This window comes from Silurus aristotelis, assembly GCF_946808225.1.
Source record: "Silurus aristotelis genome assembly, chromosome: 16".
Lineage (NCBI taxonomy): Eukaryota > Metazoa > Chordata > Actinopteri > Siluriformes > Siluridae > Silurus > Silurus aristotelis.
The window spans coordinates 23,785,038-23,802,437 of NC_139589.1; the positions used below are offsets into that span (position 1 = coordinate 23,785,038).

The 17,400-nt window shown below is 43.2% G+C and overlaps 1 protein-coding gene across 8 annotated transcripts in view; it reads left to right on the forward strand.

Annotated features, from left to right (window-relative positions):
* The first annotated feature begins 1,260 nt into the window (after positions 1–1,260).
* wdr7 (WD repeat domain 7) overlaps positions 1,261–17,400 on the forward strand; it is a 99,427-nt gene continuing 83,287 nt past the window's right edge. For 2 of the 8 annotated variants that reach the window (XM_083563650.1, XM_083563652.1), the window contains exons 1-13: positions 1,271–1,429; positions 6,589–6,760; positions 6,918–7,024; positions 7,267–7,345; positions 9,149–9,323; positions 9,420–9,496; positions 9,592–9,711; positions 9,910–10,055; positions 11,407–11,509; positions 11,761–11,874; positions 14,935–15,082; positions 15,758–16,006; positions 16,736–16,956. In XM_083563650.1, coding sequence (XP_083419776.1) covers positions 6,602–6,760; positions 6,918–7,024; positions 7,267–7,345; positions 9,149–9,323; positions 9,420–9,496; positions 9,592–9,711; positions 9,910–10,055; positions 11,407–11,509; positions 11,761–11,874; positions 14,935–15,082; positions 15,758–16,006; positions 16,736–16,956 — 1,698 coding nt within the window. In that variant the 5' untranslated portion in view covers positions 1,271–1,429; positions 6,589–6,601. Of the gene's footprint in view, positions 1,430–1,505; positions 1,614–2,726; positions 2,771–6,588; positions 6,761–6,917; positions 7,025–7,266; positions 7,346–9,148; positions 9,324–9,419; positions 9,497–9,591; positions 9,712–9,909; positions 10,056–11,406; positions 11,510–11,760; positions 11,875–14,934; positions 15,083–15,757; positions 16,007–16,735; positions 16,957–17,400 lie in introns of those variants that run through there. The other 6 variants (XM_083563649.1, XM_083563656.1, XM_083563654.1 and 3 more) reach the window with 6 other exon arrangements.

Genomic DNA, 17,400 nt, shown 5'->3' on the forward strand with positions numbered 1-17,400 from the left:
TATATATATTTTTTTTTTTTTTTTTTTTGCGGCTGCCCTTGTCGCCTAAACCCGCCACTGCCAAGCAGCAATCAAAAGTTAAAAACAGAGCGTGCTCTAACCTGATTGGTGGATTGCTGCACGTTCGAACAGTAGTTTTTCTCTCCTCATAAATACGAAACGTAGTTGAGTAAAAAGGAAGATTTTGACTTTGAAATGTAGTGAAGTTAAAGTAAAAGTCTCCCCAAAATGAAATGCTTGAGTAGAGTACAGATACGCGGAAAAACTACTTAAGTACAGTAACAAATTAAATGAAATTTAATTCCACCACTGATACACACACAAATGTAAATGTATATACATACACATATATATATATCCCCAAGTTACGATGGTTCAACTTACGCTTTTTTTCGATCTTACGATGACGATAGCGGTACGACAAAATTGTCAAAATATTGACAATTTTGGGCAACAGTCACAGGGTACACAGCGTACGATGTGGGATACGTTGAACGCCGCTGTAATGAGCGTATCTCTCGACCTGTGATATGCCCCACTAACGCTAGCGGTCGTAAATTTGTCTCAGTGTGTATTTTTCCGTCTCAAATGGTTTCAAACAGCAATTATAGTGATAAAAGTGTGTCTTCCAATTGCCCAAGTATGTCTCCTGCTGCTAGGGAAAAAAAAGAGGAAGAGGAAGAGGAAAGCCATCAGTTTAGAGCAGATGAAATGTATAAATCGGCATGAAGCAGGAAAGACTGTCACAGTCATAGTACCATCTTCAATTTACGATATTTTTGACGTACGATGGGGTCGTCGTAACGTATCTCCATCCATATATATATACACTGTGTGTGTGTGTGTGTGTGTGTGTGTGTGTGTGTGTATTTCTATTACATATCAACATAGAAAAAAAGCTCTGTTTGAACAAACTGCTGTTCACATGCTTCTGTTGAACCAAAAGTTTACATCCAGACAAATGTTTTTGCACAACCTTCATACAGTAAATGGACAATCCTCCTTCTTCTGTACTGGTTGGTGCTACTGGGTTACTGTTTGTCCTTGTCTCATGTTGTTTATTGTCTTTGTCTTCTCTCTTTTTTTTGCACTAAATGTTGCACATGTGCACTTTGTGTTGTTGGTTTAGACTTGTGTGTATTTTTGTGTTCATTGTGTTGATGTATGTTGTATCCTGGAGCACCTGCAGTGTATATGGTTGAAAATCCCCTCCCCCGTCCCCTCCAACGTACTGCGTCATGACGTCATACCGTGCGTTGCGCAATCACGTCCGGTGCGTCAGTCTGCGGCGCAGGGATCAGCTGACGGCTCTGGGGCTTGTAGAGGGCAAAACTGCTCCAGGCTCGAAGTGAGAATAACAAACGGTTTTGTTATAATTAAACCCCGAACTCCTGCCACCAGGACCATGTTCCAGTGAGGTTCTTGAAGGGTGAGTGGAAACGCTCCGAATTTATTATAACGACATCATCATCATAATAACAGTCATCATATAGAGGGGGCGCGTGGACCCGGAAGCTGCGACATTGCATGAATATTGGGGTATCGGTGTAAATGCAAGTCGCCATGGCGACGGAGGAAAAGCCTCGGGATGACTCGTGTTGTGGAAATGAGAGGTGATGTTTTTTTTTTAAATCGTGTGTTTTGGGGAGATTGAGTGAGAATGAAAGGCTAGGAATGGCTAGCTTAGCTTAGCTTGGTGATCAGCAGCAGCCTGATGACTCACTGACTCATCAATACAGTATAGTGATAATGATTGTGTTGAAATCTGGGGCAGTACACACTTTTTCACCCGGTGATCATCTTCTGCATCTTCATCCATGGCTGTGTTGGGATTCAGCGTCAGTGTTTTGACCCTCTTGCACACAGGCTGTGTGTGTGTGTGTGTGTGTGTGTGTGTGTGTGTGTGTGTGAGAGAGAGAGAGCTGGAATAATGGTCAGATCTTCAGAAGATGCACTGAGCTCTAATTCAGCAGTACGCACATGGACCATGCTGTTCACTGTGCACGAGGTTCTGTTATATAATGCTGAAGGACTGCAGGATTGTAGAACATGCAGAGCTTCAAATATGAGATCTGTTTCCAAAGAGGTGTGGAGGTGCAGCAGATCAACACCCTGGACCTTCTATACTGATAGACACCAGAGTATAAAAATCATGTTTCTTCTTTCTTTCTTTCTTTCTTTCTTTCTTTCTTTCTTTCTTGCTTTCTTGCTTTTCTTGTATCTTTTCTTTCTTTCTTGCTTGCTTGCTTGCTTTCTCTCTTTCTCTAAAGAAAAGTATTTTTTTCTCTTTCCTCAAACGGTGTATTGTTTTTGCACTCTTCTGCACTTGGTGTGATTTTGCTGGATGGAGATGAGGTGAGGTGAGGAGGTCTGGGGTTTAACAGTGTTTCAGTGTATCATGTTCAATAGATTTGGAGCTCTATAGCAGGAGATCTTCCACTCAAACCCATTGAAAGCAGATCTTCATGGAGTTGGATTTGTGCACAGTGGCATTGTCATGCTGGAACATGTTTGGTTAAAGGGAAAATTTTCTATAATTTTTTTTTCTCACTATCGTCCAGATGTGATCATTACCACACACACAACACACAAACATTTGACTCCTTTCTGGTGATTTTTTTTTTGCCCTACAGTGACCTCACTAGATGATCATTTATTTGTAATAAATATATTGAATGTTTTATTTCTATCTGTTTTTCTTGGCTCATTCCTGTTCCCCAGCCGGAAGTCTCCTCTGCTGTGAGTGGAGCGAGAGTTTGAACTCATTTATGTAAGTGCTGTTAGACGAGATCATCAGTATGTGAGGCGCTTGTTCAGCACGTAGGAGGTTCTGACTCGATGCTGATTCTCCTGGTGTATCTTCTAGCCAGTGAAGGTTCTATAGTGTGTTTAGGATAAATGTCAGCTACAGTTGAGCAGGCACCAGGAGTGGAGTGTGAGGTCCTGCTGTGAATCCTCCGGGTTATCCAAAGGGGAAGTGATAGAAGGAAGTAGATTCAAAACTCAACAGTACAAAGTGAGAAAATAAACCCAGTACATTACTGAAATCCCCATATTACTGAAACCAGTACATTACTGAAATCCCCACATTACTGAAACCAGTACGATACTGAAACCCGTATACTACTGAAACCCCTATACTACTGAAACCAGTACATTACTGAAACCAGTACAATACTGAAACCCCTATACTACTGAAACCCCATAACTACTGAAACCCAATAACTACTAAAACCCAATAACTACTGAAACCAGTACAGTACTGAAACCCCTATACTACTGAAACCCCTATACTACTGAAACCCCTATACTACTGAAACCAGTACATTACTGAAACCAGTACAATACTGAAACCCCTATACTACTGAAACCAGTACAGTACTGAAACCCCATAACTACTGAAACCAGTACAGTACTGAAACCAGTACAGTACTGAAACCCCTGTACTACTGAAACCCCTATACTACTGAAACCCCTATACTACTGAAATCCATAAACTACCGAAACTCCTATTCTACTGAAACCCCTGTAATACTGAAATCCATAAACTACTGAAATCCATAAACTACTGAAACTCCATAACTACTGAAACTCCATAACCACTAAAACCCTTGTACTACTGAAATTCCTATACTACTGAAACCCCTGTACCAAAACTCTTGCACTACTAAAACTATTTCACTACTCATGCAGTAATCATATTGCTACTATTTAAAAAGTCCAGACGCAGAAGTTTGGAGATTAAACCTAAGCACTCTGTAGAGCTCGCACCCAAGGCAATGCTCTCAGTGTGATTACAGTCTTTCTTTTTCTGTTTCCCAGAATCCCACGCTTCACACCTCCTTGTGTTGCGTGAGTGCAGGTCTGCGTGGTGCAGCTGCTACTGACACGTTTCTGTTCTTTTCTAAACGTTTGGGAGTGTTTTATCCACAGTGTAGCATGGAGGCGCTCTGTACCTCTGCTTAAAGGAAGCATGGGGTTTTGAAGTGGAGGTTAAAGAGATGTGTGTTCAGCAGTGTTCAGCAGTGTTCAGCAGTGTTCAGCAGTGTGCAGCAGTGTTCAGCAGTGTGCAGCAGTGTGCAGCAGTGTTCAGCAGTGTTCAGCAGTGTTCAGCAGTGTTCAGCAGTGTGCAGCAGTGTGCAGCAGTGTGCAGCAGTGTGCAGCAGTGTTCAGCAGTGTTCAGCAGTGTGCAGCAGTGTGCAGCAGTGTGCAGCAGTGTGCAGCAGTGTTCAGCAGTGTTCAGCAGTGTGCAGCAGTGTGCAGCAGTGTGCAGCAGTGTGCAGCAGTGTGCAGCAGTGTGCAGCAGTGTGCAGCAGTGTTGATTATATGTTATATTCCCCCCTCTCTAAAAGTATTGTAACAACAAAGCAATTTTTCTTTCCTTTTTTTTGTATTTGCTTCTTTCTGTTTTTTTTCTTTTCTATCTTGCTTTCTGTCTTTTTTCTTTTCACTTCATCACATCATGATTTATATACACATGATTTATGTGTGAAACACACACACTTTACAGCCAGAAATATTGTGGACACCTAACTATAATATTGTTGTGCCCTTTATTATTTCTTTAAACATCCCATTCCACATTTAGTCCCCATTTTCTCTTATAATAAGCTCCACTCTTCTGGGAAGATGTTCCACTAGATTTTGAGGGGATTTATAGAGATTCATTCAGCCACAAGTGTTAGAAAAGGCCTGGGGGGCAGTTAGTGTTCACAGTCATCATGCTCAATAGAGTTGGAGTTCCACAGCAGGAGATATTAAACTCCAACCCATGGAATCAGCAGATCATCATGGAGCTGGCTTTGTGCACAGAGGCATTGTCATGCTGGAACAAGTTTGGGTGCCTCCAACTTTGTGGCAACAGTTTGGTGAAGAACCACATAAAAGCTGGAAGAGTTGGGTGCCAATACTTTTGGACTAAACAGCTAATAAAATCAACTGTAGCTCAGGGTGCACACACAGTCTCATTATACTGACCTGTGTGTGTGTGTGTGTGTGTGTGTGTGTGTGTGTGTGTGTGTGTGTGTGTGAGAGATCATGATCGATTTGTCAGAAAGCTACAGATAGATCTGCTCCCACTCGTCCGGTTCAGTATCCTGCCGCTCGGTTCTCGTGACGGATTCATGCTTTCAGTTTAGGACGTTGTTGAAGAAGCAGGAATGGAGAACTCTAAGGTCAGGGGGAAGCTGGCTCCGCTAGTAAGGATTAGATTCTTGTTTCGGAAACTCCACGAGAGGTTTTCCATGAAACGCCAGAAGCTCGTAAGGTGGAGATTTTCCTTCTTTCTCTTATGGTTGATTTCTCACAGGAGATCTCTATGTTGCTCTCCTTTGTGTCAGGTTATTCCTTCTTTCTTGCTTGCGTGCTTGCTTTTATACTTTCTTGTTCTTTTTTTAATTTTTTTGCTTTCTTCTTTTTCCTCAAACGAGCGTATTGTTTTTTCGCACCATTCCTCAGTAGTTCATAACTGTTTTAACTGATTGTGGTTCATGAGGAAGTTCTCACGGTCAGAGTTGCTGAGATCCTGATGATCTTCTATGTGCAGATTTGAATGCTCCGTGCTGCTGCCTCTGCTGCTGCTGCCTCTGCTGCTGCTGCCACATGTATGGTTAATCAGCTGAACGCATCGTTGGAAGTCTGAAGCGATAATTAAGAGTGATGTGTTAATATTGGTGAGGCAGTGGGGGAGAATTGACGTCCGAGCCCAGTGTTCATGCCTCATTGCTTTCGCGACTGCGCCAATGATTTTGCTGATCTATTTTTTGCACTTCAGCCTAATGAATTTCAGTGGATTTTAGAGGATGGGTGTGTCTATATAAAAGCCAGCGGGGGAATTAATGATTGCCTTCTCTCATTTCTCTCTCTGTCTCTCTCTTTATTTCATTATAACATGGACCAGCTGCAAAACGATGCTCTGTACTAAGTTTTTAGCATCTGATCCTCCGTCTGTATCATCTATTGGAATAGTTGAACAGTGTAGCATTTGTTTAAAGGATGTGATTCTGATTGGTCAGTGGGTCGTTTTTCCTGATATCTTATTGGCTGTGTAGAATTATAGTATTTTCGATTATAATTTATGGGGATGTTTTCTTTGAGATTTTTAAACTGCTGTATTATCAGAGGAATAAAACACTCAAGGACATGTTTCATCACATTAGGGTTTTATGCTTTATATACATTATATGGCCAAAAGTAATGGGACCCCTGTCTTTTTCCACCCAGATGTTTTCCCTTCACTTGAGCTGGAGACCCAAATCTGTTCATGCGTGCCAATGTCCCTACGCACGTTTGATAATGCAGCTCCTTGAAAATATGCTTAACATGTGGTTGGCGTGGAAGATCTCCTGCTATAGATACACCCTTGTCGCTGAATGAAACCTTACAAATCTCCAGAAAATGTAGTGGAACATCTTCCCAGAAGAGTGGAGCTTATTATAACAAATTAATAATTTTAAGCTAGATGTGGAATGATATGTTCAAAAAAGAATCACCAATACCAAATGTGTGGTTCGGTCCACAAACTTTTCCATATAGTGTCACACAAAACACCAGCATACTTTATTTATTTCTCTTCATTTTCCATCACAGTTTGCAGGAGAACATGTCAGGAAACAGTCTGGTATTACCCATAGTGCTGTGGGGCCGCAATGCTCCCACACACTGCATCTCCAGCCTGCTGGTGATGGATGACCTGGCCACCATCATCAGCGGCTGCCATGACGGGCAGATCTGCATCTGGGACCTGACCCCTGAACTTGAGGTGAGATTGCACTGGTCCTAAGCCCCTCTCTCTCTCTCTCTCTCTCTCTCTCTCTCTCTCTCTCTCTCTCTCACTCTCACTCTGTTGTTGTGGATTGTATAAGATATCACCTTTTCACCTTTGATGTCCGGCTCATGATGTTATTGTGGCTGTGCAGATTAACCCTCGCGCTCTGCTGTTTGGACACAGCACCTCTGTCACCTGTCTGTCCAAGGCCAGTGCGAGCAGTGATAAGCAGTACATGGTCAGCACCTCGGAGAGCGGGTGGGTACACAGACGCTGTTATACACACAAAGTGGTCCGATAGAATCGGTGTGTGTTGTGTGAATTTGTTATGCTCTTAAATGAAACACTGTGGCTTTAACACTGTTCCTCTGGGAGCATCGTGCAAATGGTATGTCCAAGACAAATCAGTGTGAAGAATCACTTGTTAAGCAGAGTGTCCATGCAATACTTCAGGAGGTGTGATTTGTTTTGTGCGTGTGTTTGTATTTTTTTGTCTGTAGAGAGATGTGTCTGTGGGATGTAAATGATGGTCGCTGCATTGAGTTCACTAAACTGGCCTGTGCTCACACGGGTATACAGGTAACACATCACTACACTTTTATCCTCAATACACTATACTACACTAAATGACCTCTGAGATCACTACACTACACTACCTTTAAGCTCATTATACTACACTATCACTACTTCTAAGCTAACAGCTCACTACCCTACACACTAGCCTACATTACACTACACTACTTCTGAACTATACTACACTACACTAGCACTGAGCTTACTATCCTACACTAGCCTACATTACACTACACTACTTCTGAACTATACTACACTACACTAGCACTGAGCTTACTATCCTACACTAGCCTACATTACACTACACTACTTCTGAACTATACTACACTACACTAGCACTGAGCTTACTATCCTACACTAGCCTACATTACACTACACTACTTCTGAACTATACTACACTACACTAGCACTGAGCTTACTATCCTACACTAGCCTACATTACACTACACTACTTCTGAACTATACTACACTACACTAGCACTGAGCTTACTATCCTACACTAGCCTACACTACACTACACTACACTACTTCTAAACTCACTATACTACATTACACTAGCACTGAGCTCACTATACTACACTACACTACTTCTAAACTCACTATACTACACTACACTAACACTGAGCTCACTATCCTACACTAGCCTACACTACACTACACTACACTACACTACACTACACTACACTACACTACACTACACTTCACTACACTACTTTTAAACTCACTATTTTTCATTACACTAGCACTTAGCTCACTATACTACACCAATTCTAAACTCACTATACTACACTACACTAGCACTGAGCTCACTATACTACACTACACTACTTCTAAACTCACTATACTACACTACACTAGCACTGAGCTCACTATACTACACTACACTACTTCTAAACTCACTATACTACACTACACTAGCACTGAGCTCACTATACTACACTACACTACTTCTAAACTCACTATACTACACTACACTACACTAGCACTGAGCTTACTATACTACACTACACTACTTCTAAACTCACTATACTACATTACACTAGCACTGAGCTCACTATACTACACTACTTCTAAACTCACTATCCAACACTACACTACACTACTTCTAAACTCACTATATACTACATTACACTAGCACTGAGCTCACTATACTACATTACACTAGCACTGAGCTCACTATACTACATTACACTACTTCTAAACTCACTATACTACACTACACTACACTACTTCTGAGCTCACTACACTACACTAGACTACACTACACTATCTCTGAGCTCACTACACTACACTACACTACACTACTTCTAAACTCACTATACTACACTAGCACTGAGCTCACTATACTACACTACACTACACTACTTCTGAGCTCACTACACTACACTACACTAGACTACACTATCTCTGAGCTCACTACACTACACTACTTCTAAACTCACTATACTACACTACCACTGAGCTCACTATACTACACTACACTACTTCTGAGCTCACTATACTACACTACACTACACTACACTACACTATCTCTGAGCTCACTACACTACACTACACTACACTACACTACACTACACTACACTACACTACACTACACTACACTCCTTCTAAGCTCACTATACTACACTACACTAGCACTGAGCTCACTATACTACACTACACTACACTACACTATCTCTGAGCTCACTACACTACACTACACTACACTACACTACACTACACTCCTTCTAAGCTCACTATACTACACTACACTAGCACTGAGCTCACTATCCTACACTATCTTAAACCCCGTTCTCCGTCTTTACACAGTTTTACCAGTTCACCATCGGGACCCAGCGTGAGGGTCGTCTCCTGTGTCACGGTCACTACCCGGAGATCCTCGTGGTGGACGCCACCAGCCTGGAGGTCCTTTACTCTCTGGTGTCCAAAATATCGCCTGACTGGATCAGCTCAATGAGCATCATTCGCTCCCATCGCACCCAGGGTACGGACTGCTGGGCCTCACACATCCAACGCTTCAGTACTCTTCTGATTGTTGTGTGGGTATCTGGTTGATAAAGTGTGTGTGTGTGTGTTGCAGAAGACACAGTGGTAGCAGTGTCCGTGACTGGAATTCTGAAAGTGTGGATCATCACAGCAGAAGTGAGCCGAATGCAGGTATACGCTCAGACACAATCAATTGAAAGTACCCCAGTTTTTCATACATCTTAATTGTGTGTGTGTGTGTGTGTGTGTGTGTATATCCATCCCAGGATCTGGACCCTGTCTTTGAGGAGGAGTCCAAGCCGATCTACTGCCAGAGCTGCCAGAGTATTTCATTCTGCACTTTCACGCAGCTGTCTCTGCTCGTCGTCTGCTCCAAATACTGGAGGGTCAGAAACCATGTCGTGGTGCATATATCTCAACTGTAGGACACTTATTGCCTAGTGTTTTGAGTGTGTGTGTGTGTGTGTGTGTTTGTGTGTGTGTTTGTGTGTGTGTTTGTGTGTGTGTGTGTGTGTGTGTGTGTGTGTGTGTGTGTGTGTGTGTGTGTGTGTGTGTGTGTGTGTGTGTGTGTGTGTGTGTGGTAGGTATTTGATGCAGGAGATTTCTCGCTCCTGTGCTCCGTGCCCAGCGAGAGTGGGCAGGCGTGGACAGGAGGAGAGTTCATTGCCGCCGATAAGGTTATAATCTGGACTGAAGACGGTTGCAGCTACATTTACAAACTTCCAGCCAGGTAACTGAACTGGAGGTGTGTGCGTGTGTGTGTGGTGCATCTGGAAAAAGTTTTCACAGAGCTTTACTTTTTCCACGTTTTTTTGTTACAGCTTTATTTCAAAATAGATTAAATTCATTGACCAGTCCTGACCAGTCTCACAGTTCCTGCTTCTAAAAAAACATCCCCACAAGCTGCCACCACCATGTTTCACTGTAGGGATGGTATTGGCCAGGTGATGAGCGGTGCCTGGTTTCCTCCAGACGTGACGCTTGGCATTCAGGCCAAATGGTTCTATCTTTGTTTCTCTTTGCTTCTGGTCTGAGAGTCTTTCAGGTGGTTTTTGGCAAACTCCAGCCAGGCTGTCATGTGCCTTTTACTGAGGAGTGGCTTCCGTCTGGCCACTACATACAGGCCTGATTGGTAGAGTGCTGCAGAGATGGTTGGTCTTCTGTAAGGTTCTTCTTTCTTCACCGAGAAACGCTGACGATCTTTCAGAGTGACCATCAGGTTCATGGTCACCTCCCTGACTAAGGCCCTTCTCCCTGACCGCTCAGTTTGGCCAGGTGGCCCCCTGCTGTGAAGAGTCCTGGTGGTTCTAAACTTCTTCCATTTATGGATGATGGAGGCCACTGTGCCCATTGGGGACCTTCAATGCTGCAGATATTTTTCTGTCCCCTTCTCCAGATATACAGTAAATTCCATGGACTTCATGGCTTGGTTTGTGCTCTGACATGCACTGTTTACTGTGGGACCTTCTATAGATCAGGTGTGTGCCTTTTTCAAATCATGTCCCATCAACTGAATTTACCACAGGTGGACTCCAATCAAGTTGTAGAAACACCTCAAGGATGTTCAGTGGACACAGGATGCACCTGAGCTCAATTTTGAGTGTCATGGCAAAGGCTGTGGAGACATACATACGTTTTGTTTATTAATTTGAATAAATTTGCAAGATTTCAAACAAACTTCTTTTACATTGCCATTGTTGGTTTTGTTTGTAGAACTTTGATGAAAATAATGAATTAAATACATTTTGGAATAAAGCTGTAACAACAAAATGTGGAAAAAGTGAAGCTATTAGCAGTGTCATTTCAGATGTAATTAATGCAAATGGTGGTGTGTTTTTATTGACAGCTTTCCTGAAATTCTATCCTATTCCTAAAATAAGCAATATCGTAATATATGGCCTTGTTTACAGTATCGGAACATACCGTATTGTGATAAGTATCGTATCGCCAGATACTTTCGCATTGCCTTATTATAAACTGTATATAAAGGTGTAATGTCAATACGAATTAGAAAGCTAATGGTGTGTGTGTGTGTGTGTGTGTGTGTGTGTGTGTGTGTCCATTGTGTATGTGTGCCTTAGCTGTCTGCCAGCCAGTGAGCACTTCCGCAGTGATGTCGGGAAAACGGCAGAAGGTTCTATCCCTCCTCTGGTGTACAGCATCGCAAACCGTGCGGACAAACAGGTCAGACACACACACACACACACACACACACACACACACACACACACACACGTGAGCGCAAAACCTAAGTGTTCCATATTATTTGTTGCATTTGTGTGATTTCTTTCATTAATTTTGTCGTATCATAGTTTTCGTGGCGTGTCTGCGCATTTGTATGTTGTGTGTATTACCGTGTTAATGTTCTCTGCTCATATTTTGGTGTTTGTGTGTTGTCGGCCGACTGCTCTCCCTTTCCTCCGGCTCGCCTGCAGCTGGAGGAGGAGTGCGAGGGGCAGTGTGTTATCGTGTGTATCCCCGACAGCGCATCCGGTCCGGAGCTCTACACTCCTGAGCTGCTGTACCTCCAGCGGCCTCTAGAGGCACCAGTAAGAACCTCAGACAGCTGGATGCAGGCGCACCGCATTTAGGGCATCTAGGGGTCGCTCACTCTCTCTGTGTGTAGGTGTGTGTGTGTTTGTGTGTGTGTGTGTGTGTGAAAGAGAGAGATTCCATGGGCATCCACTCACTCATTCACTTGGTAAGTGTCCTAGCGCTGGATAGTTCCGATCTCGCGATATCTTCTGTGCAGCGCCTGCACCACGAATTGGAGTTCCAAATTGGTCTCGATATTTCACCGGTGAATTTGATTGGATGTCCAGAAAGAGCTGCCCTGCGGTGCGCCCGCCTCCGCTTTGCTGCCTGGTAGTCAGTATCCTTCACTCACTCTGATTCGCCCGATCTCATGCTCCCCCCACTAGAACTGACCAATCACTGACTTCCTTCATCTGACTTCACCTGGTGAAGATGCATGCAAAGTCCCCAAGCTTGTTTAGACTGAGAAAGAGCTAAGATGCTAGGTAGTTGGTTAAATGAAATAAAAATGTATTTAACATATGAATATCTAAAAAGCGTTTAGAGATGACTCTAGACCTTCCGAAGAGCGTCTGCATTTTCTGGATTCGCTGACACCGCAAAAAATGGCAGAATGTTGCTGTTCAGAAAATCTCATACCAGGAAACTCCTTTTCGTTGAGAGTTTCATAAGACCACAGTCTCAGCCTTCAGATCCCTGCTAATGGTATACAGAGCATCTGATATTTGTTTTGCTTTTTTTTGGCCACAAGCTTCCGAATCCAATTTTGACCTCAGCATTACTCTGGAAACTGGCTCTAGAACGTTATTAAAGAGCTTCGAGTTTGCATGAAGGAGCTACAGGTTTTTCAATGATCCATGCAGATCATTGTGTAGATCTTCGGTTGCTTTTCAGACCCGTCAGTCCGAAACGATCTTTTTTTGATTAAAGTAGGCGGTGCTTAGCAAACGTTAAACGTGAAATGTTACGAGCTAGAGGTCTAGTCTAGATTTTTGCATTTAATTCTGGAAATTCTCGAATCCGAAACGTGTGTTCTCTCGCGCCAAACAAATTGAATTTTGGTGATGGTACATGTTATAGTCGGGAAAACACAGTAAACAGATTTATTGAGGGGGAGAAAAAAAAAACACGGCTAGACGTGAGTATTGTACCAGGGATGGAGATGGGCACTGATACTCCTCAGGGGTCACTTCCTCCTTTCCTTTTTGTTTTTGGTTCTTTTATATAGCACTATAACGGTATTGTGTGTGTGTGTGTGTGTGTGTGTGTGTGTGTGTGTGTGTGTGTGTGTGTGTGTTTTAACTCGTTGGTGGAACTTTGCACTGTACTCAAGGCCCCACAGAATGCCTTGAGGCTCCTCCATGATAGAAAGCAGAAGCTTTCGCTCTCATATCCAGCCACCTCATCCACAAACACACACTCAGTAAGGAATAAAACACGAGTGGGGGTGCTGTTCTACAGTATGACACACAGGGGGGTGGGTAGGGGGCAGGGGCTTCCTGTTACCACCCCTCTGAACTAGATTATAATTGTTTTAACAGCATACCAAGGTGTGTTTGATTCCTCTTATACCACAGCAGTTACAACACACATTTAAGGATTATAATATAACATGATACAGTTTTTATCCGTTTTTAGTTACATTTGTTATCAACAGCTATAAACGCTCATTCCCACACCATTTCTTTGACAAAAAAAACTCGCAAGCTTCTCACGTGAACTTAAGAAACTTGAAGACTTTCTGATGGCTGGGGGTGAAGCCCTGACACTGGAGACTCCTTTCAAAGAAATTAGACGTCTGCTTTGAGAAAACGCAGTCACCGAATCAAAGCTTTTCTTTCTCCTTTTGTAAGTGGTTACCATAGACACGGTAGCGTATTTGAGCTAGCGCATGTTTGCGCTATATGGCCAGAAGTTTGTGGACACCTGATTTATTTTTATTTTTTTTTATTCTATTCCACATGTAGTCCCCATTTGCTTTTTATGAACTTCTGGGAAGATGTTCCAATAGATTTATTTAAGATTTGTATTTAATTTAGGAATAAAAAAGACAGTTAAAATGAACAGCATGTGGCTTCAGAGATTTGCCTCTAGAGGCCGCTATTGTACTGTATAACGCAACCTGGAAAAACGACTGTATGGATTTTTGCGTATAGATGATTTCAGGAATCAGCTATCGGTGCAGGTCAATCGGCAAAGCTGATGAAATCTAACGACCTCTAGCAATCAGCGTTCCAATTGATCATGCTAATAAGGTTGAGGTCAGAGCTCTATAGCAGGAGATCTTCCAATCCATCCCATGTAAACTTTTTGTAGACTTTGGCATGCTGGAACTCTTAGTTTTTTCAGTAAAGGGAAAATTTCATGCTACAGTTTTCTAGAGACGTCATATACAATTGCGTGTCTCCAACTTTGCGCTAACAGTTTGAGGAAGAACCACATCTGGGTGGAATCATCGGGTGTCCCAATACTTTTGGCCATACCGTGTGGTAATCAACACCTTCTGACCAATCAGGATGAAGAATTCATCAGCACTGTGGTATAAACTGTAACATCACACTGTATAAAAGTCCGTGGGAGACACACACATCGTGATAGTTTCCTCTTATGGACAGGAAGTGCATCTGACTCCCTCTGCTGTTCCCATGGTAACCAGCACACCTTTAACACCATACAGTTAAAATGGCTGATGCTTATATTTCCACAATATTTAAGAAACCCTTCACTAACCGAGTGACCGGCCCCACACGTGACCCTGCATGAGCTGGAAATGCCTTGACGAGCGGAGTGTTTATAATGCTGTTATAACTCTTTATATCACCTACGCTGGGACTCAGGATGTAGCGTCCGCTGCTCCACTTCCTCCCCACACACTGTCCCCAGGTTTCCTCCCGAACGCGCGGTGTGATGTGTGTAGTGTGGCCTGCATTCCACCCAGAAGAGTGCTGCTTGCTGTGCTGTAAAAGAAAAAGGCTTCAGGAAACCTAATCTGTGTGTGTGTGTGTGTGTGTGTGTGTGTGTGTGTGTGTGTGTGTGTGTGTGTGTGTGTGTGTGTGTGTGTGTGTGTGTTACAGTTACTAATCTGTCCTCCAGTGACGCGCTTCTTTTACGGACGTAGAGAGCCGTTCCATAAGCTGCTGGTTCAGGGCGACTCTGCAGGCAGGCTGACGCTGTGGAGCATCCCGGACACTTCACCACTGCAGCCGCTGTCTTCAGCTGCGGGTACACAACTCTACACAACTCTACTTACCTCTACACACCCCACACACAACTCTACACAACTCTACTTACCTCTACACACCCCACACACAACTCTACACAACTCTACTTACCTCTACACAACTCTACTTACCTCTACACACCCCACACACAACTCTACACAACTCTACTTACCTCTACACACCCCACACACAACTCTACACAACTCTACTTACCTCTACACACCCCACACACAACTCTACACAACTCTACTTACCTCTACACACCTCTACATAACTCTACTTACCTTTACACACCCCACACACAACTCTACACAGTTCTACACAACTCTATTTACCTTTACACACCCCCACACACAGCTCTACGCAGCTCTACACAACTCTACTTACCTTTACACACCTCTACACAACTCTACTTACCTTTATACACCTATATATATATATATACACAGTGACTGCAGAAGGGAAAAAAAATTAATTCTATATACAAACTTTCTATAAATTTATTTGGATCTTTTTGTGTAACAGAAAAAAATTATGTGATATGTCTCCCTCTGGTGTTCATGTTGAGAACTTTACCTAAAACCCCCCCCAGGAAATTTAATCCCCCTGGTGGCCGGATAGGGCATGACAAACAAGGCCACCAGCACTGAAACCATAGTCCTTATTCTCCCCACAGAGCTGCAGGTTTCCTCCACGATCTGCCTGCAGGAGGCGTTCAATAAACTTACTCCACTCCCAGCGGGCATCATTGACCAGCTGAGCGTGCTGCCCGGCGCTGAGGAGCCCATCAAGGTGACGGCGAGCGTGTACATCCCGTCACAGGGACGCCTGGTGTGCGGCAGGGAAGACGGCAGCATCGTCTTGGTCCCCGCCACGCAGACCGCCATTGTCCAGCTGCTGCAGGGAGAACACATGCTGCGCAGAGGTGAGACGCTGAGGGAAAGTTCCAGAAAAATCCACAGTGATATTTTACCAGAGGAACCCAGACGACCTCCCTGTGAAACCCAGAGAACAAACAGTCACATATTTCAATCTTTTTTTTACTCTATTTCTCTATCTGTTTGTCATTTTATTTCTGTCTGTCTCTACTTGATTGTCTGTCTTTTCTCTTTCTGTCTCTCTCTTTGTCCATCTGTCTCTTTTTTTTCTGTCTGTCTCTCTCTCTTTCTATTTGTTTTTCTCACTGTCTGTCTGTCTTTTTGTCTCTGTCTTTCTGTCCTTTTTTTGCATCTGTCTTGCCTCTTTGTCTGTCTGTCTGACTTTCTTTTTCTCTCTTTTATTGTCTTTGCCTCTCTCTCTCTCTCTCTCTCTCTCTCTCTCTCTCTCTCTCTCTCTCTCTCTCTCTCTCTCTCTCTTTCTCTCTCTCTCTCTTTGTTTGTGTTCATCTTTGTGTTTTCTTTGTTTGTATGTTTATATCTCCCTTTTTTGTCCAGTCTTTGTTTCTTCTTTTAATACTTTCTTTCTTTTTCATGTCCTGATTTTTATCACTCTATTTTATTCTCTATCTGATATCCTCCCCTTCTTTCACTTTGTCATTTTTATCTTCATTCTATCATTTTTTTTTCTTTTTCCTTTCATTAAACTATTCGATTGTTACTATTTTTTTCCTTCTCTATCTGATGTGTCTCTCTCTCTGTCCCTCATGTCTCCTTAGGCTGGCCCCCACACCGCACCCTGAGAGGACACAGGAACAAGGTGACGTGTCTGCTGTACCCCCACCAGGTGTCCCCACGCTACGACCAGCGCTCTCTGGTGTCGGGCGGCGTGGACTTCTCCGTTATCGTCTGGGACATCTTCACCGGCGAGATGAAGCACATCTTCTGCGTGCACGGAGGAGAGATCACGCAGCTCCTCGTCCCACCGGAGACCTGCAGCGTGAGTTCTCCTGCTCGACCTCTCATCACTCTCACTGGAGACTCCTTCAAAATCCCACCAATCAGAACGGAGAACTGCATGCTGTTGTTTTTTTAAACAAAACAAATCCCCAAATTTTATATTTCATTCACAATTTTTTTGCCGTGATCTGATTGGTCGAAAAAGGTTTAGATCCCACCCCCTTTCTAAAGCAGCATATAATCCATGCTAATTTTTATCTGTTATTTTTTCCTGTGTGTGTTTGTATAACCCCCCCCCCCACACACACACACACACACTTAACGATTCAGTGTCATGTATTTCTGATTTACTGCGCGTCAATAATGTTGCTTAAGCACCAAAGCTTTTAATGATGCTACAAAGTGCTTCTCAATCTATAGCTTCCTGTTTGTAATTGTGTGTGTGTGTGTGTGTGTGTGTGTGTGTGTGTGTGTGTGTGTTTTA